This window comes from Pipra filicauda, unplaced genomic scaffold (genome assembly GCF_003945595.2).
Source record: "Pipra filicauda isolate LSUMZ 115617 unplaced genomic scaffold, ASM394559v2 scaffold277_size1012519_pilon, whole genome shotgun sequence".
Classification (NCBI taxonomy): domain Eukaryota; kingdom Metazoa; phylum Chordata; class Aves; order Passeriformes; family Pipridae; genus Pipra; species Pipra filicauda.
In genome coordinates this window covers 831,485-857,791 of record NW_024104395.1, presented here as the reverse complement: position 1 = coordinate 857,791, position 26,307 = coordinate 831,485, and the positions used below count along the sequence as shown (strand labels likewise).

Below are 26,307 nucleotides of genomic sequence, written 5' to 3'. Positions count from 1 at the left end.
TGCTTCAAAAGTCAAGATAGAAAATCACATGCACAAGGCAAAATTGTCAGACATCATCAATAATTATCTAAAAATTACACCCTCCCCTCCCTTGCATTTATTTGATAATAAAAATATTTTTACAGTCTTCCTTCTTCTTTGAGGGCATCAAAATATTATAGTTTAAGCATTTTGTTCAGTTGGAGGGCTTCTTCTCTGGCTTGAATCTGATCCCTTAATGGTAGTGAATGCTTACACAAACTTCTAGCCTATCTCCTCTGAGGCAGATTCATCACTCAAGAAGATGGAACCATAAAATAGAAAATGTATGAATCACTGTTACTTGAAAAAATAAAGACTTCATATCAGGTTGATTCCAAGGTGAATGAACGTAGACTGTATAAAATGTAGAGCAAGAGGAGAAAAATTTTAGATGAACTGCACTAATATTTAACTGAAAAAGTGATGTATTTGTTCCAGCAATTTCTTTTAAACTATCTCATTTACTATTCCCTCTTCTGATACTGGTAATATTAAATTCTCACTGACTTGTTTCACTAACTTAATGAAAAATATACTAATAAAAGTAGTAATTGGGTTCAATTATTGAAGTCTCTGTTGGTATTGAAAACTTTAATTTACACCCAACTAAATCACAGTTACAACAGTAGGCATTTTTAATGACTATTTATAAAATGATAAGCACAGTCCTTTCATTAATCAAGATATTTTACTTTATATTTTAAAAATTCTTCAAGCATGGAAGTTGCAAACCAGCTGCTTCAAGGGAGAGGAATTCTTCTGCGTTGTTTTTTTTTTTTTAAATCTATTCCATTACCTATGTTAGGACGTCCAGACTAAAAATTATTTAGCAATGCAGACAGAATGTATAATTCACTTCAAAAAAACCCCAAAATAAAGGTATCAAAACATTTATTTAATGATTTATGGCTTTGGTTTACTATCTCTAAAGCTTATAAATACTGTCCGCAAAAACAAAATTGCTGACATCAATATTATGAAACTGACTGGGAAAGATCACTGGCATATTGCGTTATACCATCCCACACTGGCATAAATATTTTTTTCTCTCCATTTACACATTCATTGAACAAGAAACATCTAGAACATTAAAATTGTACCATAAAATACATAAATTAGTATTAATAGCAGCTATTAAGTTCTTTGAGAAGAGGTTTGAAATGTTCTCTCTCACTACAGCCTACACCTGTGCATTTAAGTATCAACCCACATTGTCCAGAAGTTCAGTAGAACTATGCAGCTTCCCACATGCCCCCAAAATCTGTCCTATGGAGAAATAGGGTATAAGGATAACAAACAGCAGCCATGTAACATTAGTATAATCACAGTCAGTAATAGTATGCCACCTCTGACTATCAAAAACTAGAGTTAAGGCTTATCTTCATTCACCGCAGAACCAGAAGAGGTTGCTCACGTCACAGAAATTACTGTACACCTATTCTCTTATTTGGCAGAGTGGGCTACAAGGTTTCACATCCAGTTAATATAAAGCAGTTGCAATCACTTTAGAAAACAGTAGCTTCACTACTAGCGCTGACATAATGTTACAGTATCGTTAAGCAACAAGATAGAAAGGACTCTCGAGAAAACTTTGATTTTGTACAGGATGCTCTTAAAGTGTTGTCACACATTACAGGGGACTTAATTATAAGATGACCAACCAAGCATGTAAAATAGCTTCTTAGTAATAAATGGGTGATTGTGAGAACAACATTGCACTACTTCCAGAACAAGGTGCCTAAAGAAACACCTAAAAACCAAGACACGAACCTAAAAAAACCCAACCCCCATAAGCAACAACCACCTCACTACTCAAATACTTTCTATCTAAAGTATTTGGTCAACAGAATTCAGTAAACTATTGATTAAAATAAAGTAACTCTAGGGAATGACTGCAGACACTGCAATCCTATCAGGCATAGCACTATATAGAGTGCTATGTACCTTACTATTGAAACCCCAAGCTCTTCTGATGTGAACAATCACTGATGATACTTTAAGTGACACAAGGAAAGCAGTCATGTTACTGACCTCACAAGATGAGCATTCAGGTTCTGAACGTGATTAAAAGAAAAAAACTAATCTTTTCCCCATAACAACTAACCAATCTGGATAAATCTGTAAGTGGTATGTAAGGACCTCCAGCAGCTGACAGTGTAGGAGTGGGAATCCCAGACCCAGTACAACACTCTTCTAAAAAGCAAGACTGAATTCACACTGCAGGAAAGGCATGTCAGCACAAACATAACCTCCAGCAATTTTCCTAAAAAGAAAGTTCCAAATCTTTAAGCATCATTTTTGGTTTGGATGCCCTTTGGTATATTAAGTTGAAAGACTAGACAGACATTCAGAAAAGAAAGCTGCTTCTAGTAACATTCCTAGCAGTTTCCCAGTCCCTCAGACCAACCATCCTGCAGGAGAGAAATTCACTGAAAACCAGATTGGAAGACATAGATGTATGGTAACTGTCAAGAAGCAACTATTAGCTAAGTAACTAACAGCAAGATTACTTTGCCCATTAAACCAATACTTACCCTTGCATTCCAAAAATGCAACAAAACAAAAAGGCTAAACTAACAAAAAAGTATAAGAAAAGCAGAACCCCATCCCCTCTCCTATTTTGTACATATATTTTGAAGCCTAGCCTTTAATCTCTAGAATCTGCATGAAAACATGAGTGGGCGGTTGCCATGGAAACACAATTTTCCCAATTTATGATTTTCTGATGTTTCTAGGGTGGATTACTGACTGTAATAAACAGGGATTGAGGTTTCAATAGTTCAGGAGTTAACCGGAATAAATATTTTTCTTCCCTAAAAAGTCTGCCTGCACCAGCAAAAAACCAGGATCTAGATTAAAATGTTCTAACAGAAAATAAAACAGATTTTTCACAAGTCTCCATCTGCAAATGCAGACAGTTTTAGAAGGATTTTAACACAGCAACAACCTCTCTGTGTATACTTAAGAATAGGGAGTGCATCATAAACTAATGATCTTGTTCAGTTTCTCCAAAACAGTAATGCACAGGGGACTCTGCCCATTGAGAACACACGACGAAAGACAATAAAACTCTACAGCACTTGCACACAATTCATATGGACAATATCAGTTATATAAAGAGTTTCTTAAGATTTTCAGCAATCCCTGCAAGCTCCATTCTACACCTTGAATGACAAGTGAACAGTTTTGCTAAATAGAGTATGTTTCTTCTTAGTGGTCCTATTTATCAAAACAGATTACAGAGAAATCAAGGAGAGATGAGAAGCTTCTGTGCCTACACAGAAAGAATCTCAAACTGGTGTTAGAATATGAAAGGTATGAGCAGGACAAACAGTTTTCAGCTCTACCTAATACAGGCTATGAAAGCTCCTGAAAAAAATATGGCAGTGGATACTATATTACTGTGGTTCTCTAGCAGCACCCTCCAGGTGGAAAAACAGATTCACTGCTGCTGTGCCAGTGTTTTTTTCCTGGCTCTCTGCCTTTGGAAAAACAGACCTCAGCAAAAAAAATACTGGCATTCAGAAAAACACCCTGTCTCATTTACTTGTACCAGTCTGTTTCTGTGATCCAGTGTGAGAGCTCATCTGTGCATGTATTGCCCTTAGGTTTCAAGTGGTACTCAGCATTTTTGATGCAACTGAAACACCAACTGATCTTTAAAAAAAAGCATAGACAAACTGAAATCCCTGAACACTTCTCTGGGCAGTTCCAGCTTAGAAAAAAAAGTCTTGGGTGTTTCATACAGGTAGGTAGCTGAAACGATTTGTTTAATGTGCAGCTGAAAACAAACAAACAAACAAAAATATTGAGCTTCATCAGATAGGACAAGACAAAAAGCCAGTGTTTTACTACAGCATAAAACCTTGATGCAACTTCATCCTAATTATCACATGCAATAGCAGTCACTTCACCTCCATAAGGATATAGCGGAGTCAGAAGAACACTGCAAGATGAACAACACAGGTAGCTAAGGGAAAACAGTGGCTGCCTTGTGGGTAGAGATCAAAAATGAATCACTAAAACACTTGTGTTCCGTCACCTTCACTGGCTGTGCTTGTGGCGCACCCTTGAAGGTCAGGCCACAGACAGTAATCATCTTGCAGCTCAAGACACAGGACTGAAAACAGATGTCCGGTACATTTCCAGTGCCGGAATAATCAAGATATTACAAGGTTTCATTAGTAGTAGATGGGCCACTGCTAATAATGATGGAAGAAGAGTGGTTTTTTGGGATGTGAAACAAGATACCAGAGAAAGAGGCACTGGACTCATCACAGCCTTTTAAGGACAAAGAAGAAGGCTGATTGCTGTGCTGTTTCTGCAGTGTAAGTCTAATTTCTGTCACATACATTTTTCTCCACAGCAATGTCAGAATGTCCTCCTAGGTATATGAGGATATCTAAAAACCTTCAGTAAGAATAGACTTTATTCAGTGGTTTGCAAAAGATCCAGTGAGGTTCTAAAAATTTATATAGGAGTCTTTGATTAAAATAAATAAGACACTGGTTCCTCAGAAAAGAGCAACATGAGCTGTATACATCAAAATGATAGTATTAAAAAGGCAACCCCACAGAAATATTTTATTTATTGTACTGGAAAGGTGTTTATGAATTGTTTTTTCCACAATAAGGCAATCTGCTTTACTGTGCAGTAGTGACAGAATAATTTGTTTTTTCATTATCCAGGTTATTTATTATTTTAAGTACTGATCTGTTGCAATTTTCCTGACTTATCACAAGACAACCGCACTTCTGGGAACAAGATGAAATGCAAGATGAAGAAACATTTTTTTTGTCAAAGTTAAAAATACACTGCACTGGCATCCTAATTTAACATTTCATTCTTTGTGGCATGCTTTTGTTTACACATCATTCTTTTGGAGAAAAAGCTCAGGAGAGCAGTGACACACACCTGAATCATTCACGTAACACACAAGTCAGTTTGAGTAAATCCTTAGCGAGCAATAGATCTAAGTCAGACGGTCCACTTGAGAACTCTCATTTAACTTCAGGCATTAACTACACTCTCCTGTAACAAAATATCTCCACCCACAATTTCCACCTCTTCCTCCTAAACACACCTCAAAGAAAAGAGTCTCACAGTTATAACGTAACAAGCTGCCCTTGTACAGTACAAATTTTTGGTGCAGTACAATCTTTTTTTTAACAATAATTAATCTTCAGGACTCTCAAATATACAAAGCACTTAAAACTTCAAGAGTCCTTAAAAAACTCTTATCCATTGCAAGTTTACTTAGGGAGCTCTAAAACCTTCAGTAATGCTGATTGACTATCAGGAAGGCTATTCCCCCTCTTGATAGAGCATGCAGATTCTGAAACCACATCCTTACTTCAAAGAGCCACTTCACAACAGCATAGTACATAGTGCTCAAGCTCCTGCTTCAATCACACCCTTGTCAGTCAGACCAGTTGCAGCTCTTCCTCTAAGCACCAGGATGTATTGATCTCCCACTTCCAACTATAGACGGTTTAATTCTCCTTTCTCACCTCCTCACAGCTCACATCTCAGTCAAAATTAGTATTTCAGCAACATGGCTGACCACCTCTAAGCAGCACACATTTCATGCATGCTTCATGTCTTATGTGATGACTAACAAATTAATAAAACCCTTTCTAGACTATAATTAAGAGCATAGACAGGAGCAGCACCGATACCATAATGCTTATCTTTTCATTCTTAGATTTAACAGTTTCTAACATGGAAGCAGATTTTAATACAGAAAATATCCAAGAAAAACAAATCTAGAATAACTAAGTAGGAATTAATTTAAGAATAAGCCCATTGCCCAAAGTCAGACAGGAAATCCGAGCGAGCACAGAAAAGTTAAGGCTAGAAAAATGTTTTTTTTCCTCACAGACTTTTCCTGCTGGTAAAGAGAACAATGCAATTACAGGCATCCTGAAGGTATAACAATAAGTAGAAAGCAGTTTCCAGTTGACTATGCTAGCACTTTTGATAAAGTAACAACAGTTAAGTAAAACAGAAAGAAATACTTGGAAGTTCCATCATTTGATTACTTTAACAAACCAAGTGTGAAACATAGACAGTAACCCCCAAAAGTTTGAAGAGTATCTGAAATATTAATGACCTATCCATAGACATAAAGTTACCAATCAAACATTCACAGGTCCTTGGCCAATTCATTCTGAGCTCAAATGAAGCTAAGTTAAGCATCTATTTGATCCAAGATGCATGCATTATTTAACATTAGTTAGACATTTGTTCATTTATGCAGACACATGCCAACTGGATTTATGCAGGAGGGTACCCATTTCTGCTTAATTTGAAATGTCCTGGTTCTCTCTCTGAAAGCTAAACCACAGTGACTTATACCATTTAGGTAGGCTTTGTATTTTAGCAAAAGCATACTTTCAAAAAGCTACAGTCAGGAACTCTTCCAGTGGAAAAGTGAGATATAAAGCTCTCAGCGCATCTCCAATGAACCAGATGTCAACATTTGTGTTGCCTCCTCTTCTACACAGGTGTGACTCTAGGTATTTCCACATGCACAAAACCAGCCACTGATTTTTCATTGTATTTTTGTGGCTTTTCTGGTATACTAAAATATGCACATAAGGGTGGTCTTTCAGGGGGCTAAGGGGAGTGGGCGTGGGGTGCTGTTTTTGTTTTATTGGTTTCGGTGATTCGGTGTTTGGGTTTTTTTCCCCTAGTCTATGCAGCTGATCAAACTTTGCATCACACACTTTAAAGTCCTACATAAATATTTAAAAGGAAGACTGATAAAGAACAGAATGGAAGTGAAACAAGAGCTGAAAAGGACTAGAAACAGTGAGAAACTGAAATAATGCAAAAAAACCTGGCAATAAACTCTGAAAAGGTAGCTGCCTTCAGTTTCTTTTCCCTATAAATCATTCCCTGTTGTTCCAGACTTATGAATGTAGACTCAGCTATAGCTACACTCCATATGAACAACTTTTCAACTCTGGTACTTTTAAACTTCCTCTCAGCATCCCAAAGCATTTAATAACTTTCCAGTATTCTCAGAACTGCTCTAGAGCCCACTCTCAAAGACAAAGAAATTTTGAGAATAATTAAAACAGGAAATTAATGCATCCTTATTTAAACTTCCTCTTGCCCTGCCCCCTGCAACATCAGAGCAACACTCAACACCCAGACTGGATGTGCTATTGCTTGACTGCACTTAGCATTTAGTATGTGATAAGACTATGAACTACCACAGATGAGGGAAGTTTGGCTGAACAACACAAAAAACAGTCCAAAATTTATAAATATTTGCTACATCCTGAAACATTTCTGTTAATCTGGGAAATACAGGCTAAATCTGTAGCCTTTATTCAGCTTATTAACATTGCTGTTGGTCATGTTTGCTTTCAAAGCGTAAGAGAAGAAGTGATATTTAAAACAAAAACAAAATTAAATATCAAATGGCAAAACATTTATTTCCTCCTGGCCAAACACACCTCAGTAGCACATAAACAATGTGAGCTAACCCAAACTGTCACAAGTACTGTATTTATTTATCTGGCACTGCTGAAGCCAAATGCTGAGTGAGGGAGATACTAACAGAGGGCAGGACCAATAGAATTAGTGCCATTAAGCTGAAGCAAACAAGTCATCTTAGGTACTTGAGGGGAAAGAGAGGAGGTTAATAAGAACAACAATTATTGAGTAACCAGAGGCAAAAAGCAATGCTAACACAAGAAGGATTAAGAACCCAGAACAATAAAGGGAAGGAGATGAGACTAACATGGGGGCACATCTTACAGAGCTGAGCCACTGTTTCACCACTTACATTTTGAAGTACCAGCAAGGACAAGATAAGGTAAGCAAGTTGGAAATAAGAGAAAATGGGTCACAGAGTAGTGGAGATAAAATGAGGTACTGAACTGTTCAATTTGCCAAAGGACAACTTCAAAGCAACACTCAGATGTGAAACTAAATGAAAGAGGAGATCAGAGGCACCCAAACCTTGCTCAGACAGACCTGGGAGAACCACTTCAAGACCCATTTGTGCTGCAGAAGCTCAACACGGAATCATTAAAAAAAATTGATTAAAAGTAATCTTACAAAATAAAATGAAATGTTTAGGTGGTTTAATGCTTGAAGCATGGGCAAAGAAACGTTAAAAAAAGTAGCAGGAGAGCCACTGATGAGAGGTGGAATAAATGGAGTATCCTTTGGAAAGAGAGAAATCAAGTCATATCTCTGCAATATTCATCTCATACAGTTGCACCTCAAATCTCCACTGAAAACTCCCAGTTTAACACAGACTACACACGGAGCACCTTAAAGGCAAAGCAAGTGACACTGGCCAGTGATATCCACCACAAGGCACAGAGTAACTGACAGCATGGAATGACAAAGTTATTTTATAAACAATCCACTGAAAGGGCAGTTTTGGCATAACATTTTGAAAATAAAAATCACACAAATAAACGTCATTGTGTTCCTCAACCAAGAACATCTCTATACAACATCCTAATCACATCAGTCAATTACTTAACCATGCTGAGAAAGCAGAAGAAACACTTCTAATGGGGTTTGGGGTTTGTTTTGGTGGGTTTTGTTGTTTGGGTTTTTTTAACCATGCAGTTTTCACTTTCAACCTGAAAAAAACTTTTCAGCTTAATGAAGTTTATTAGCAAACTCCAGCTTTGGTAAGGAATGAGTCTGCTAAGAAACAGCAGTGAAGCACTGCCATGGAGAATCAAACCAATAGACAGCTGTCATTCAGCTCTCCTCCTCTGGCAATAACTAATAAGCAACACAAATGGAATGTCAAACACCATGTGCTAATAATTCACGTTTGGTATAGCACAGCATCATTACATGATATCTGGGAATCTTTTGGTTCCATGGAATCTTTTGGTTCCTACCAAAATAACTGCTAAGAAATAGTCATCGAGTCATAATTTAAGAAATACTTGCAAATTGCATACTGTGCTCTTGCTTGCATAGGTATATAAAAATATAAAGTGATACGCAGGGTTGCTTTAACTTTGTGCTATTGCAGACCATTAATACAGCTCATATTATATACTTGACTCAGACAACTATATCCAGTACTCACCATGACACCGCAAGAATATTGCCTTTTTGAAATATGAAAGAATTATCTCCAAAAGCTCCCGAACGCACTCACTAGAGTCTTAACCTCAACACATAAAAAAAATATCAGTTATTCTTTAAACATAAAAGGGCAAGGATTAAACAACCCAGAGGTGCCCTCTCCTTCATACTGCTACAGTTCACTAGTGATCCAAATGAGCCATCCAGCACCATTAACACTTAATTTTTCAACTTCGGAATGATGTATAAAACCTCGGTCTTATAAATCAATTTGAGATCTTCAGATGAGAAGCTCTACCAGTATTATTTGCTATTATCATGCACATACTGTAATCTAGCATGAGACACAAACAAGTCTTTAGAAAATGACCTGTAGAAATCTATTACCTTCCACTGACCTCCTTCAAAATGTATTTGGATTTATTACAGCCTTTTATTGTACTCTGGCACTACTAATCTACTATTTGATCATTAGTAAATATTCACAGCAGATGTGCCTACAAACAGAGCATGATGCTTTAAGTGGATAAGAACAAGAAGAGATGAACTCTCAAGAAACAAAGATCCTGAGTTTATGCTAATAAATGTATCTTAAAAGACTAAATTAAGGAGAAACATATGCAGATTTCCTTATGCTCTTCTATTTTGGAATTGAGTCACAGAATGCTGCTTGTGTCAGACTACATTTTCTGTAGTATCCCACAGTACTCCAAGTATTTCTGTATTACTAAGGTTTTCCAAATTCAATTTTTGCCCTCACTAAACACCAAAGCAGAAAAGATGTAAGTGTAGTGTTGGCCGAGAGCAACACAGTTGTCATGCAATTAGCTATGTAAAGCTGCATTTGTTCTCCATCCCTATTTACACCACACAGATGAACAAATATGAAGATAAGATGGAACTGGCTTTACTAGAATGAATTTTTCCAGTGGTGAAACCATTCGAACTTAATTACTGATCAGAGTTGGTGAGACAGACTCTACAGGCTACATGAATGAAGAAATGCTGTAGATGCAACAGAGTTTTTTACTATCAAAAAGTATGTAGAAATTAATACCCTATTATGTAAAAAACCAGAACAGGAGTACCAAAGTCAGAAAACTAGAACAGCATGCTATAGTTACAACAGTACAAGGAAGAGGTAAGTTTTAGTTCTCAAAAACAGTTTTGAGTCACCTTTGCAGTATAAATCTGCATGGGTAGGGGGATGATACTACTGGTCAGTTTAGTAACATGCAGAAAGCCATAAAGACATAAATTTCCTGCACTTTCATTTAACATTGCTTTCACAATTCTTGTTCAGTTCTTACTTTTGTATGCCTTCCTTAACTTTAGAGTAAAATAGCAGTTCTACCTGGCTGGATTCCAAAAATATCAGGAAACTGAGTATGTGTCTCAGAAATCCTTTAGATGAAATTTTATAGAGAGTGTCTCAGTTGTGTTTTACTGGGTAAGGGTGGAAGCAAAAGAAGTGGAGAAATTAGTCACTAGGAAGTATTCATCATTTATCCTGTTCAAAAATTTGCTTCATTCGATAATTCACAGTAGCTTATTTGTCTATAAAGCTTAAGCAACTTACTTTGCAGTGGTCATACTGCTGCTGTAAGGTTGGAACATCCCCTCCAACAGGCATTTGCTTTTTCAGTTCTTCATCTTTCGCATTCAGCCATTTGATTAACTCTTCCAGGGATGTCAGCAATCTGTTCCATTTCTCTGCACTGGCCTCCAAGTGAGCCCTGTGAAACAACATTAAAGCATCTTTAAAGCCCTGAATAGCAAAACCATGCAATAAACAAAATTACTCCATCAGTAAGATAAGAATATTTCAAGTGCAAAGCAACTTTGTGTTAAAAAACCCTGTACTTAAAATACTTTGCACAGCAAATCAAAATAAGCAAAGGAGAAATAGGGGAAAACAGACAAATGTACCTGATGCTTTAACTCATCTAAAACCTTGAACACTTCATGTTTAAGCAACATAAAGGAATGCTGTGTTTTGTTGTGACTTCACCACTGTTGCACGTGAATCACAAGCGTCATGTTCTGAGCTAAAGCACTGCAGAACTGAACTCTTTCATGCGAGGACCTTGACTCTCAAGAAGCAAAAAGTAGCAAGTTCTTCCAGCAGTGATCAACAGCAAATTGCTTGTGCTGTTGAACGTATCAATAAGTAATATAGGTTATTTAATACATCATCTTTAGTCAGTGGTGAATTACTAGAGGATTAACACCGTAAATCTGTTGTTCCTTGGTTTAGCTGATGAAAAAAAAGTCTAATTCCACAATACTTTTTCTATACTTTTCAAAATACCTTGACTTGATGTCCTCTCCCTCAAGTGTCTAAAAGATGCATTGAAATCTTCAACAGGGACTAGCTACTCCTCTTTTACTGCAGTCATTCTATGTTATGGAATCATTCAAGATCAGCATGTGCTTAGTTTATAGCAGTAAACAACAATTTTTTTCTCCACATAGGTGATGGAGTAGAGCTGAATGCTTTTCACTGTAGTCTGCCACCAGCTCTGCAAATTCCTGCCCTGCTTCTGATGGAGGAATGAACTAAACTCTACTCCCTTTCCTATTTTGCACATTGCTGGTTATTTTTTTTTTCTGATTCACTGTGACTCACATCTTGAAACTTTCAACTGACTTCTCTTGTATTATCATCTCAAATGGCATTTGAGTGAATGTTTGGGACTAATATGACAATATTTAGATTGAAGGGATGATGTGCTGCAAGGTTAATTTCAACACAAGCTTAGGTTTGGCCACACTGAGATCTCCCAGCGATACTAGGATAGATGAACCAATAAAGCAGTCAGGTAAGAGTGTATGAGGAGAGAAAAATACATAGCAAAAAAAAAAAATTAAAAAAAATCACATTTCTGGAAAGGATAAACTATCTTTATGAAGAGGAATCTATTCTCCTTCATTCCAGTGAAGGAAAGCACTTGGGCAACTATTTGGGAAAAAAATATAAAATTGAAGTACTTGCTAGAAGCAACATTTTACTGCCTACAGTCTTGTGCACTATGGTTTCTACTGTCCTTTATTGCTCTCACTGATACCCTTCCCTCAACACTGAATTGAAGCCAGCTCCCTGTAGCTCAGGCCTGAACAGCTGAGTCAGCATCCCACCATGCAGTAAATTACAAGCAAGATATTGCCACAGGCCTTGGTTTGCAGGCCAGCAGCTCGTGAGTGCAATGTACCGTCTCCACTCTCCTGATCTTTTTACAGTTCTTTAATACTCGCTAACCAAAACTACTTTCAAGGCAACCAAAGTCTTCTTTCCATACAGGCATTTATGAACTCTACAGCAAGTTAGTGCACAAGGTACCTGCTTCACAGCTGGAGCAAGCACCATAGATGGCCAGGAAGACTCTAGACACACCCAGGCACACGCTCCCAACAGCATGGGCTAATCCACATACAGTGTTTGCCTTCTCTTTTTCACAACTAGCTCGACATTGTGTCAAAAGTGTTCTCCAAAATACCAAACTGCAAAGCTTTGTTTATACGCTAACCTCAGGTGTTAGGTACTCAGAACTGGCCCTTCTTTCTGGAAGTGAAAACAGTTATACCGCCTATTAATCAGGTAGCAGAGAGACATTGTCCTCTCATCTAAGCCAAGGCAGTCCACATTTGAATTTACAGTTCTGCTGTTAAGACTCTGATGGTTGAAAAAATAAAACACCTTTATGAATTTCTGAGCAAAGTGGAGATTGGTGGCCATCTTTGTCACAGTGACCATGAAGTAATCGAGTTTGAAATCTCTGCTGACAGTAGGAAAAGTGCCAGGAAAACCTCAATTCTAGACATGAGGAGAGTAGACTTCAGGTTGCTCAGGGAATTAGTAAAGAAGGTCCTATTGAAAAATGTTTTTCCAGGTGCTGGGGTCCATCAGTGCTGGTCACTTTGCAAACATCACATCCTAAAGCCACAGGACCAGCAGTTCCCAGATTCTGGAAGTCAAGCAGGTGAGGCAGAAGGCTGGCTTGGCTGAGCAGGGATTTTCTCTGGAGATAAGGCAAAGAAGGAAGGTGTGTGTCCAGGAGACACAAGGTCAAGTGACATGGGAAGAATTCAGAGATGCTGCTTGCTGCTGTAGGGAGAAAATTTGTGTGGCCAAAGCTCAACTGGAGTTGAAGCTGGACAGAAATGTGGGGGACAATAAAGAGTTTTTTCAAGTATATTAATGGCAATAGGCAGTATAGAAATATCATCAGCCCTTTACAGGATGAGGATGGTCACCTCACAGACAGGGACACAGACAAGGCAGAGGTGTTAACGCTTTCTTTGCCTCGGTCTTCAACACAGATGAAGGACCAAGGGTGTCTCAGTGCCCTGAACCGGAGAACCATGATTGTGAGAATGATCGACTCCCAGTCAACCCTAAAACTGTGCGGGATCTCCTGCTCCAGCTGGATCCCTACAAATCCATTGGGCCTGATGGGATTCATCACAGAACCCTCAAAAAGATGACTGATGTCACTGCAAAACCTCCCTCAATGATTTTTGAGCTGTCTTGGGAATCCACAGAGGCCCCAGCTGACTGGAAGCTGGCCAGCATTGTCCTGATTTTCAAGAAGGGAAAGAAGGAGGACTCCAGAAACTACAGGCCTGTCAATCTCACTTCAATGCCTGGTAAAGTTATGGAGAAGATTATTCTGGGAAGTACTGAAAAACACCTGAAAGACAACACAGTCATTGGTCACAGCCAGCACAGCTTCATGAGAGGAAAGTTCTGCTTATCAAACCTAATTTTCTTCTATGACAAGATAACCCACCAAGTTGATCAAGGAAAGCAAGTTGACAATCTTTCTGGATTTCAGTAAAGCTTCTGACACTGTCTCTCACAGGATCCTTCTCGACAAAATGTCCAGCACACAGCTGAATAAACACATCAAGCAGCGGGCGAGCAATTGGCTCACAGGTCAAGCACAGAGGGTAATAGTGAATGAGGTAACATTAGACTGGTGACCTGTCACTAGTGGGGTTCACAGGGCTCCATCTTGTGCCCTGTGCTCTTCAACATCTTCATAAATGACTTGGACACAGGACTGGAAGGGATACTAAGCAAGTTTGCAGATGACACAAAACTGGGAGGAGCTGTTGACTCCCTTGAAGGCAGGGAGGCCCTGCAGAGAAACCTCAACAAATTAGAAGGCTAGGCAATCACCAACCACATGAAGTTCAACAAGGAAAAGTGCCAGATTCTGCACCTGGGATGCAGCAACCCTGGATGTTCGTATAAACTAGGGAATGAGAATTCTGGAAAGCAGTGCCAAGGAAAGGGACCTGGAGGTCCTGGTCGACAGCCAGTTGAAGATGAGTCAGCAGTGCCCTGGCAGCCAGGAGGGCCAATCATGTTTGGGGGCGCATCAGGCAAAGCATCGCCAGCTGGTCAAGAGAGGTAATTGTCCCACTCTGCTCTGCACTGGTATAGCCACACCTTGAATATTGTGTGCAGTTTTGGGCATCTCAATATAAGAAAAATATTAAACCATTAGAGAGTGTCCAAAGGAGGGGCCACAAGGATTGTGAAGGGCCTTGAGGGGAAGCCATGTGAGGAGCTGCTGAGGTCACTTGGTGTGTTGAGTCCGGAGAAGAGGAGACTGAGGAGAGACCTCGTTGCAGCCTGCAACTTTCTCGTGAGGAGAAGGGGAGGGACAGGCACTGATCTCTTCTCTGTGGTAATCAGTTATGGGACCCAAGGGAATGGCCCGAAGTTGTATCAAGGGAGGTTTAGGCTGGATGTTAGAAAAAGGTTCTTCACCCAGAGGGTGGCTGGGCACTGAACAGGCTCCCCAGGGAAGCATGAAGCCTGAGTTCAAAGCATTCAGATGATACTCCCGGGCACATGGTGTGACCCTTGGTGCAGGGCTCAGGGTTGGACTCGATGATTCTTGTGCGTCCCCTCCAACTCAGCATATTCTGTGATTTTGTGAATTAAAGCGTTCAGATCTATAGCATTCCGTACTTTCAATAGTGAAATCTCTGTTCATCATGACTTATTACTGTCCCTAGCACATATATATAAGCAGCTCTCACCTCTAAAAATCAGCACTCTGAGGCTTCTGCTCTATTTATTAAGCAGAATTCTTGCATATAAAATAAATTGGAGCTTTGTAAGGAGGGAAAAAACTCCTGCAATTAATTAAAGGACAATCTAAGGGAGACATAGAGTGCAATATTAATAAGTGAAAAAACTAGTTTGATATTAATGTAAATTATATGGGATATGATACTAGATTAAATGCATTGTAATTTACCACTATTTGTGTGCATGAGAGATTAATGACAGGAGCAAAACTTCACTAGTACATGGCTTCAAAGCCAAGTGCAAGTTAATCTTTCAGGGGTAGAGCAGTGAGGGGTGGGGAGGAAACTGACTACACTAATAGGGACCTGAAAATTTTTCCTTGAGCACTAAGTGAGCTAACCTCTCTCTTGAAAGTTCAGAAAGGCATTAAAAGGAAAAAAACAAAAAGAGAAAAAATATATCACATCAGCCTGGATTTTTCCTGAATATTACCCTTCTAACCTTACAAAAGCCATACTGAAAATAAAAGCAAGATGCAGCAGCTGAAGAGTAGACAGAAGCATTCAATTCTCCTGGGGAGCAAAGACACGCATTCAGCAAACCCCATTCAAAGCAAATGCTGCATAGGAGCAAGGAACAAAGATATGCTCCGATTTGGGTTTCAATGTAAAGTTTTAGTATCACCTTTATATTTGCCATACAGACATTATCAAAAAGAGAAAATAAACTATGCTGAAGTTCTGAAATATTTCTTGGGTGTCTTTCTTCTCAGTCAGGACTTCTGGCCTTTGTTTTGGAATTGGTACTTCTACTAATAAACAATCTGCAAACAAAGCTTCAGGTGTTTGTGCTCGCATGACAAAAGAATTGGCAATCTTGGTGATTTACCAGGTCAAGTCATGGCTTAAGAATCTAATCAAAATAGAGGTCAGTTATAGATGATTCATTTTGAGCATTGGTTGGAGCACAAATATTCACCAGCATCAACCACCTGGTATTCAAAAGCACTCCTAAGGGAATTCTGAATGAGCCTGAAAAACACAGATGCTCCCATCCAACTGACCAGATAGAGAACATCCCCCTTCCTCCCAGCCTAATAAAATCATCCAGAAGAACAGCAACTCCGACACAATTCCTCTTCTGTTGACTCTGAGAGGCTCTCTTCACAGCTGGAGACCACCTCAGCTTTTGATTCTGCTGTGGAGGTAGGACTTTTCCTGCTGAGTGACAAGGGAACATGTGGAATAAAAAGCAATTGGTGGGTGGTCTAAATATACTCCTTGTCCATTTCTCCCAAATTCTTACCTCTACCCTCCCCCAAACACTAACATCCTCACACCTCCTGCCCCAGGAGAAAATAATCTTTCCTAAACATTTGGCACTAAAATGCAGGCTCCCAGAAATCTGTAGCTGTGTTTTGTTCCTGGGAATAAGATAATAGAGAAAAAGAAAGAAGTATGAATAAGTCTAAAGTAATTCCAAGGAGAGATATAGTCCTCTCAGGTGGTGTCATACTCACTACAAGTACAGGTTTACACACCTTCCATGCATTTAAAAATATGCCACAAGAATGCTACTTTTCCAGTTTGCAACTCTCTTTAGTTACAGTAGCAAGGAAGTAAACTCAACACAGTGACTAACTCACACTATCCCCAGCATCTAACACAGTTATATGTTGTGCTCACTATACTCATCCAAACAGTTTTGCTTTCCAATTCATCCTTGTAAAAAGATACACCAAGAAGGCAAAAATTAAAGGCAAACAGACTTCATAACAGTTCTGTGCTTTGTTATTTCCCTGTGAAAGCTTTTAGGACACTTGCACAAGTTAGAAAAGTGGTCTGCAATCAAAGAATAGTGCAAAATACAGGAACTCAGAATACTATGCTCTTTTCAGTAGTGACTGAGATTTGAAAGGTTAATTTACTTGCCTTAGATTTGCACCAGTATTCTCTTCCTTGCCTATCTTCCACTTTGAGCTCAGTGACGTGGCTCTGCAGCACTGCAGGTACCAGCAGAGCAACAAACACATTAATGCTGCCCACTGGGATATACATGCCATATCTACACAGAAGTGAAATGGGTCTGTATTCAGAAAAGCATGTATTCCCACTTTTCTGAGCATTGACTGCACAATCGCTGTTTCTATATTACAGCCTTGGAACTCATAGCTGTCCACAGTAAATGGCTTGAAGGCTCACAATTTCTTGGCCACAAATTTCTCCCAAATTATGACCAATCCTAGGAATGGTCAAGCAACTGAATGGTTCTTGCTAGGACTCCACAGTTGATAAATTACTCTCTTAAGACCATGTTTTCATCTTTCTCTCACACTGACTTATTTGTGAGTAGAGCTCATAACAAGCCAAGTTTAACAGCTCTTGCATTAAACTACTTACGTCATGGAGCCAGTCTCTAAGCCCCCACACCAAACTGCTTTATTCCTTTGGTTTTTTGGTACCTGTGGGCTTTCACAGAGCTGATTTACCTGTTTCATTTTCGTTTTCCCTTCCATCTCACTCTCAAACTCTTTTTCCTGAATTTCAAGCTCAGCTCTTTTTTCTGGCCTTCCAAAAATTCATATGAACACTTAACACTGTCCTGCTCTATTAAAACAAGAATTTTCTTAAACGAACAAGTAAGCAGTTGGAATTAAAAGCTCTAGAAACTATTTTCCATGTAATTCATTTCCATGTAGAATTTGATTCATATTAATGAATATGGCCATACCTACTTCAGAAATTACATCACAAACTTTTAACAATTACTACACTTGAGCTTGGCACCGATAGGGTCAAAAAACTGTAAAATGCATTCCTTAATTAGTAAGTATTTGAAAACATTTCTTAATTGAATAGCAGCAATTAAAAAAATCTAATACCAATTAAATGGAACAAGACACTGAAGATGCAAGTCCTAGTAAACTACTAATTTTAGTTTGTAGTTTTTGTAAAAACAAAAACTCCTGATTTTTCCTCAAAGTAACTGCAGATTCAGAGAATTATTTCACTGACATTGCTATTGATACACAACAAGATAAAACTCAATTTACTTTCTCAAAATTTTAGTACAAGATTGGCAAGTAATGACCATGGAGCTCTAGAGAGACAAGAAGAAGTAGTTAAGCCTACCTGGTGAACAAGTTTATATTTGCACTCAGAGGTCCTTTATGAAAGAGAATAGATATTTCACTTCATTGCTGAGATCATATTTCTCAAGCCTTTTAGAAGACCGAACTGTGCCCCATTCACATCTTGATGTTTTCGTTACTCACCTGATGTTAGCTGACTTCGCCTTCAGGTCATTCCAGCGCTGGTTCATGTCATCAAGCCGGTGCTGGAGCAGAGCAGCTTCCTCAGAGTTTCCCAAGGCTTTCACCATCTTCTGTCTGTTTCCATCAATGCTCTTAAAGATGTCATTGTGGGCATCAATCTCAGCTTGGATGTCCTGAAATACCAGCAAGAAAAGTTCAAACATCTTAGTTCTGTAAGTAAAGGAGGGGAGACCTTATTCTCATCAGTAGTGCTAAAAGCACTAGGACAGAGTGCGTATTCTGAGTTTCTTGGGTGACCCTGATGAAAGATGCAGACGAGAAAACCTGCAACCTTATTAACGTCACTATAAAAGGTCTAGCCTCCTTAAGTGTGAGAAAAGGAGTCAGAAAGTCATCCAAGACTGTGATACAGGAAATAGAACTAAAAACACAAAGTTCTGTGGTGTTATGTTTTGTAGCACTGAAGGTAACTAATTGTCTACTGCTCACCCACGCATTTCACACAGTGTGGCATTTGCAAATGCTCTAGAAGTCATTTCCTTTTCAAAAATTACACAGATATAGCCGTAGCTGTCTATGTTGGCTCTTTCTTCTTTGAAACAAAACATTCCAGAAACCTTACACAGTCTAGTAAAATTCAGACTCTATGTAATACTTTAGGTCATACGTAATGAAAGCTTTTCACTAAAATCTGTATCCTTAAATTGCAGCTAGATGACTACGACAACCACAGGTACATTTTTACAATTAAACTATTGTACACCATGGCCTGAAATATATGGAGAGGTAGACATAAAACAGCAGGAGGTATTACAATCTGAATTTCACAGTAAATACTGAAAAGAAAAAAGTGCTTGTGATTTTCATTTAGCTGACTCATTTCTCCTCCCCTTAGAAATTATACCCATGTTATTCTCTCATCTACCATCTGCCTCAAGAAGCACATTACAGATGTTGTCTTCATCTAACTGAGCTCAGTATTATTTTTAAAACACATTATAAGAGCAAATAAAACTTCCTGCATCACCACCAATGCTTTCTGGCATCCATGCATCTATGTGTACTCTAATAAAGCAATGTAAATGTGTGGAAAGCCAGGAGGAGTACTGGCTGTCTCAACAGGAGATTAATCACCAAAGATTATGACAGGAACTTGATGCAGATGTACATAAACTTCTTTAGCAAAGGAAGAAATTAAGTAACTGAAATCCCTTAAAGGCTTTTATTCTTCCAGTCAGCGCCTCAGTAATAACCATCTGCTGCCAAAAGCAGAACAGGAGGGGGCTCTTGTACCTCCCCATCCTAAAGATGTAGTCCTTCATCTTAGAATGGCTGCTTGAACATCTACAAATGAAAGTGTCAAGTAGCTATGAATTTGAGATAGCATGAAAGCTTTCCTGAATTAGGGAAGAAAGCAAAAAGAAGTCAGGATACAGCTGGAGAAGTGGGGGGAGGAGAGATGGGGCAGTGGGGAAGGAGTTGAGAGAGGGAGGCATCAGCAAAGGTCTGGCTGTCCAGATAAGCTACTATGTGACTTTGGACAACCACCTAATCTTTGCCCTGAGATTCACTATTCTAAAACAGGTAAAAAGACACTTTTGCTGTCTTTGAAACACCTGATAAAAATCACCATTCTGAACATAGATACAAACAATGACATTTAAAACAAAAAAGTAAAATGGAAGGGTCTGATAATCAACCAACCAAAATAAGATAGAGTCATTAGCTCAATTAGATGCTTATCTGAAAACATTTGCAGCTCCTGTCCTTACATCTCCAACACATGTAGATGCAGTGAAAACCAACTCAATCCCACATAGCAGGAGGTACAATCACATACAGCAGTTACAATTCTGATTGTACAGTAATCTGTGCTACAAAAGCCTGATCATGACAAATATATTTCTTTACCTCTTCAAAGTCACAGAACACAACTTCACTGAAAACAAATTGATCTCTAATCTTCCATTCTACAATCACAATATTAATTTTAAAACCATTCATTCTAGAACCTTCATAAAACATTCTTTGATTATACCTGAGAGGACACTTTGGCATACATGCTCAATAACGTTCCTTTCAAACTAGGGTTTGATTCTTGCATTTCCCAGTTACTATGTTATATTGGTTAAGGCACAGTAAATCTGCTGTTCACATTCTTGAGTCTCATCTGTGATGGCAGTGTTGACACAACTCAGTTCAGAGAATAAAGTTTGCTAATTAAGTTCTCCTTCTCTTTTCTGATTTCCATTTTCCAGGGGGGAAAAAAAGCACTGCCTGCTGATGGATAAACCAATAGGACTGATAAAGTTAATGAATGTAAATTAATCGCAGTTCACAAAAGAAGATGGAGAGAAATTCAAATAAAATACCCCACATCAATGTGCACATGGAAGAAGAGCAGCAAGAAGGTGGGATGTGAAAAATTACTAATGGCAAGAGATGGACACAATAAATTAGTTATTCTCCCACAATAATATAAGAGATCCGGATTTTTATTCAGGTATTGTCCTCTGTTGGAAGGCTAACAAAGATGATGGGCTCCCATCTTGTCCTAAGTACCTGCTGTAATTGGTAGTAATTGGTAATAATCTCCTTTATTCATGGTGTTATCAAAATCTTTCAATTCTTATGAGATTTGTAAACATGTGACTGCCCTCCCTTAGAATTTCTTTCTTCAAAGTGTGAAGAACTCTATCCATTCTGTAAACATACCAGTTCATGTTCATCCTGATCTATTATTTCTCTTTCTCTCACACCTTTTTCTTGATCTTTGATTCTCTATTGTCGTCTATGTGGAAAAAAAAAAAAGGGATAAAAGAAGTTGATTATCCCTGCTCATGCCCCAGTGAGGATTAAGTCTAATAAGAGTTAATCCAATTTAAATTTTGCAATACTTTAGAATAAATTATAAACACTTCCCCATTATCACATTGAAGTTCCCATATTCAAAATCACAGGGACAACACACTGGAGGATGCAGGAGAAGAAGGGGAAAAAATTCTGTTGCTTTTGCCACATAAAGAGGGTGATACAACCACGAAACAGGAGCACTCTTGTTAGCTCAACTGAAAGGGGATCTGGGCCAGAGTACTCTCCCAGTGCAAGTAGAACAAATAAAAGGGCAGAGGAAAAAAACCAGCAAACACACAACAGAAAAAAGAAGGAAAAAGGAAAACTAAAGAAACACACTGTAAACAGAAAAGGACTTCTTGCTTTATCACCTTACTTTTTTGAGGCGTTACTATAGAGATGTCATATTTTGCTAATTTTGCAAATATTTATGTGCACCTATGTGTTAAACTGGATTGATAATTTATTGTATGTGGTCAACAGATTTGTTTACAAGCCCAACTGCTTGAAGGATTAAGGTCCTATATTAAAAGAATGCCCTTTGAGGAAAGAATTCATCCTATACATAAATCAAGGTGAAAGTTTTGAAAGATAGAAAGAAGAAACAACTACATTGGCATTTAGATATGTACTTGTACTTCACTCTAGCCAGACTATTAGAAGATTGCCACTTTCCTTAAATTGCTTTTAAGTATTAAGATCAAACTGCTGCCTGTCTTTTCCACTTTGGTCTGGTAATTTCAAAATTCCCCTTATTTCTATTCTGAATCTTCTTTGGCTTCTTTGCTTTTCTTCCTCTTTATCCCTCTTCATGTAGGATTCAAGACTCCATTTTATATTTGGATCTGATTTTAAATCTTGCCTCCATAATAAGAAACCTACTTCTTTAATTTCTATTAAAAAAAATACTAAATTATCATATGATGTCAACTGAAGAGCAGGTGTCTTTAAAGAATGTATAAATATGGTGTGGGCCACTCACTAATGCTATAGATGGCAAGGATAAGGACCACTGAAAAGGATCCAAAGACATAGCTGACTCCACTTGAAGCTCATACCAAAACAGCTCAAAGGCAGATCGCAGTGATGTGCCCAGGGTAAAAGAAGACATGACAAAGATTGGAACAGAACCAAACTTTGTGAGCTATTAAACTTTTGTCTTTTCTTTCCCCCTTACAGATTGCAAATATATGTCAAAAACAGTTACAACACTAGGCATAATTGTCATTTGGAAACTATTAATACTTTATAAAGGTAAAATAACTCCAAACCAAACCAACAGCATTCCCATGACAAAGGGCATTCTAGTGTCTTTTTTCTAAATGATGAGCCCAGAGGGCCTCTAATTCACTCTGCAACCCTCTAAGCTATTAGCACATTCACTTCCACTCACATTTTTTCAGATTTTGTCTATAATGGCAATACACCAGTGAAGACAGTAACACGAGCGAAGTACTTCCCTCTTGAAAGGGCCCAAACCCTTCTGCTGAAGATAAAAACACAACTAGTGGAAGAAAACTCCACAGCATTTTAAAATACGCAAAATGTTATTCTATTAAATTATCACTATCAAAAATGCTAGAGTAATGATACAAAGATCTAAAACAAGGACGTTAATTTATTCTGTAAGGTAAATAACATTACAGATTCTATTATCAAGAACCCTTAATCAATTTTTTACTACATATAACAACAAAACTTGACTTAGTCTCTGAAGAAAGAGGTCAATAGCATTCTACAACAAATTCTAACTTCACAGGGGATTTTAAGACAGTTATATACAGGATTTACCAATGTTTTATTCCAATGTTTTTTAAACCCACTATAAAAAGCAGAATTCTGCATTACACTCCAATTTCTAATCATTTTTATGTTTATTGGGAAACAGAATTCCACTGAATCTTCACAAACATCTGACCACAGAGCAGGGATGGCAAGTTATGCCACACAAACCACATAAGGCTTGCAAGAAAAGGACATATGGGTACAGTGCTGATGCCGCGCAACAAGACTACCAGCGTTTTGCATTGGCACACAGACTGCAACATCCTTTTAATCCCCAGGTACAAGCCAGATACAGGCAAGCTGTTGCAGCTTTCGAACTACATGTACATCTTAAAAGGAGTTAGCGGGGTTGAAGTTGACTCTTTGTGAATGAAAAATAGCTTGAAAAACTGCATTTTCCCTAGCAAAGGTTACTTTGGGCTATTTTGCCAGGACAGTTTGGTACTTCTTCCGCCCAATACAAATCATGCCCGTGACTGGAACATGTCAGCAGACCTGGTGCAGGTACATGGAATTGAAAGTCCCAAAAAAATTACTGCCTTCACTGACAACGCCCAAGTCAGCAAAGACATAGTTACAGAAATGCTGCACTTGCCTCTTTCAAAGTTCAGGAAGAAATGTGATGACTGCTCATCAAAATATCTGCAGAAAACAGCTGGAAGAAAAACATCAGTGCAACCAAAGGACATAGCTGTATGCCACAGACAACAGTCAGAACAAGTTCTTTGAGGTCTCACAGCAGGTAGCAGATTTTTTTTTTTAATAGCAGATTGTTTAGTCTATCTTGAACCAGATACATTCTAACTGGTGCTGCCAACTGCCTCTGGGACCACTGCTGTGTCACATGTTCCTTTTAGCCTCTGCTTCACTGGGAGCTTTTCACTTTTTGATGACCCTTGAGGAGGGAGTAAGAATCAGGGCATACTAGAGGGTGGCCATAGAGAAAGGGAAACTGGAATTTTATTGGTCTCTTCCTTAAAAATGCTGGGGATAGCAGGGAGAAAGGGATGGTCTTGTAAAAACACGTTCAAAAAAAATCTCATAGAGGGAGTCTCTGCTCTCGTGTCGGAGGACAGTGATGCCTTTGGAAAGGTTCATCCCATCTGCTCTTTCCTGCAGTAGCCTGCAGCAGCAGTTGCTGTTGAGCAATCCATTTATAATGAATTCACATTCAGAAGAGCAGCACACGTTGCAAATCTTTGGGAAGAATTGCCATGACCATAAATCCACCAGTGGCAGAAGTGCATATAAAGACGGACATTAAAAATCTCAAGTGTCATATGCAGACCATACTGGGTATCACTACAGCCACTGCAACTATAGTGTAAGATTAGAGCAATTTAGAAAGCAGTTGGCTTTAGATGCAACAGAAATTTAATTCCTACTTAAGCTCTCAGATATTTCATGAAGAAAAAACAAAAATTTTTTTGGGAAAAAAACACTTTGGGACATTTTTCACATCTAATTTTCAAAGGCTTGTATTACCAAGAGCCTTGCATCAACACTTCAAGTTTCTAAAAAGTAATCCTGACTCGCACTTAAGCCTCATGGATAGTACCCTAAGACGTGACATATGGTGTGAGTAAAGATTCATTTCATCACAAGAATGACGATGCACTTACAGGAAGGCTGAGAATGCCAGCCTGCTTTCAACAACCTCTGTGCCTCCACTGCATGTCATTGATTCAGCATCTGAGGGGCACCATAAATGTGCTAATACTAATTCCAGCAGTCACATAATTGTGACTGAACAAAGTCAAAGCAGCCCTGCCTAGTGCAGTGTAATGTGACTCTGCTCTTGCATAGGAAGGGAGTGCCGTGCAAGCTTCTGCAAATGCCATCTGGCTTCTGCATTACAACCACAGCAACAGCACTCATAATTCTCTCTGTAGAAAATATATTAATAAATCCAGAAAGCTGAAAGTAGCTTGCAAGCCAAGATTGCTGTCACCATGCTGTTTCTCCTGGCAGCGAACTCTTTAGGAAGAACAGGATGGGTGCGTGGGGAACCATAAGAAGGAGAGATGAAGCAGGGGAGGAAGAGGGGAGCTTGTTTAAAAAAAAAAAAAAAAAAAAGAAATTGCTTAATAAGCACAGATTAAAACTTTAGAATTTGTGGTCAAAGTCTACCAAATAAAATGTTAACTTTCTCCAGGACCAAAGCATCCTCCTATGTTGCATTACAAATTAAAAATTTCAGCACAGTAGACAACAAAATTTCACAGCAAGCTTCAAGCTAAAAAATACAGCAGAGCTGGGAGACCTGTAAGGTTTGAGTTTGTTGAGAATTGCTATGATCAGTTGCTTTGAGATGAAATAAACACTGGAATATTCAGTCACAGGGGACAGCCTGGAGTTTGCAGAGCCAGGGCTTGTATGATTCACAAAACTTTAGAATCACTGGTTTCAAAACTTCTGTCTTAATCATGTCAGGAAACACCTCAGAGTCCAGCATGTGTCCTAATCTTTACAGGCTACCAGCAGCAGTTACAAGAGAAGCAGTTAAAAGAAGAGTGAAGACCAGATAACAGATTGGGTGCAAGAGAGGAGGAAGTGGCCTACACTGAGAAGAAACCCTATCACAAATGCTTTTGCTGTTACTCAGCTAATTTTGGAAGAGTCATGCTGGGATACTGAATAGTATCTGTCTCAAGCATATCCCTCCCCAGTAAATGAGGCTGGCAAACTGGCAACTACAGAGAAGGCTGATTTACATTAAAAAAAAGAACACACTAAAGTTTAGAAAACTACAGAATCAGGCTTTACAATCTGCTCTGGTCTTGCAGGACACAGGAAGTTTGTATGGTGTAATATTATATATAAAAAAAAAGTAAAATATAATACAATACACAAAGCCAATCTAACAATGGTTACAAACATACAATTGAGATTTCACTGCAAGTACTGAGAAATAGATGAAAACAATCTGATTTTTAACATTCTCATGTCTCTTGCTCATCAGCACAATTACTGCAAAGTCAAGCCTCCTGCCTCTCAGCATTACTGTTACCAAACAATCTGGTAAGAGAAAGAGTAACTAGTTTGAATAAAAGAAGAGCAAGTGAAAAAATGGGAAAAGATACATATTCATTGGAAGCCATCACGAGATCTTCCAATTTGACTAAGATAACATTCAACTAAATTTAACAGCAAACTGCTGAGCACTTGCTTTATGTCAACAGCAGAACAAGGTCACAGGCATCCTGAAATGTTCCCTAATACCCTTGGCTTAGCAAAGCCCAAACTTTTCTTC

General features: G+C 38.5%; 1 protein-coding gene across 2 annotated transcripts in view; it reads right to left on the bottom strand.

The window, feature by feature from the left end:
* Window positions 1-26,307, bottom strand: part of UTRN (utrophin) — a 365,977-nt gene that overhangs the window by 112,310 nt on the left and 227,360 nt on the right. For both annotated transcript variants that reach the window (XM_039382610.1, XM_039382611.1), the window contains 2 exons: window positions 18,417-18,589; window positions 10,676-10,832 (listed from right to left, as the gene is read on the bottom strand). In XM_039382610.1, the coding sequence (XP_039238544.1) occupies window positions 10,676-10,832; window positions 18,417-18,589 (330 nt within the window). The remainder of the gene's footprint in view (window positions 1-10,675; window positions 10,833-18,416; window positions 18,590-26,307) is intronic.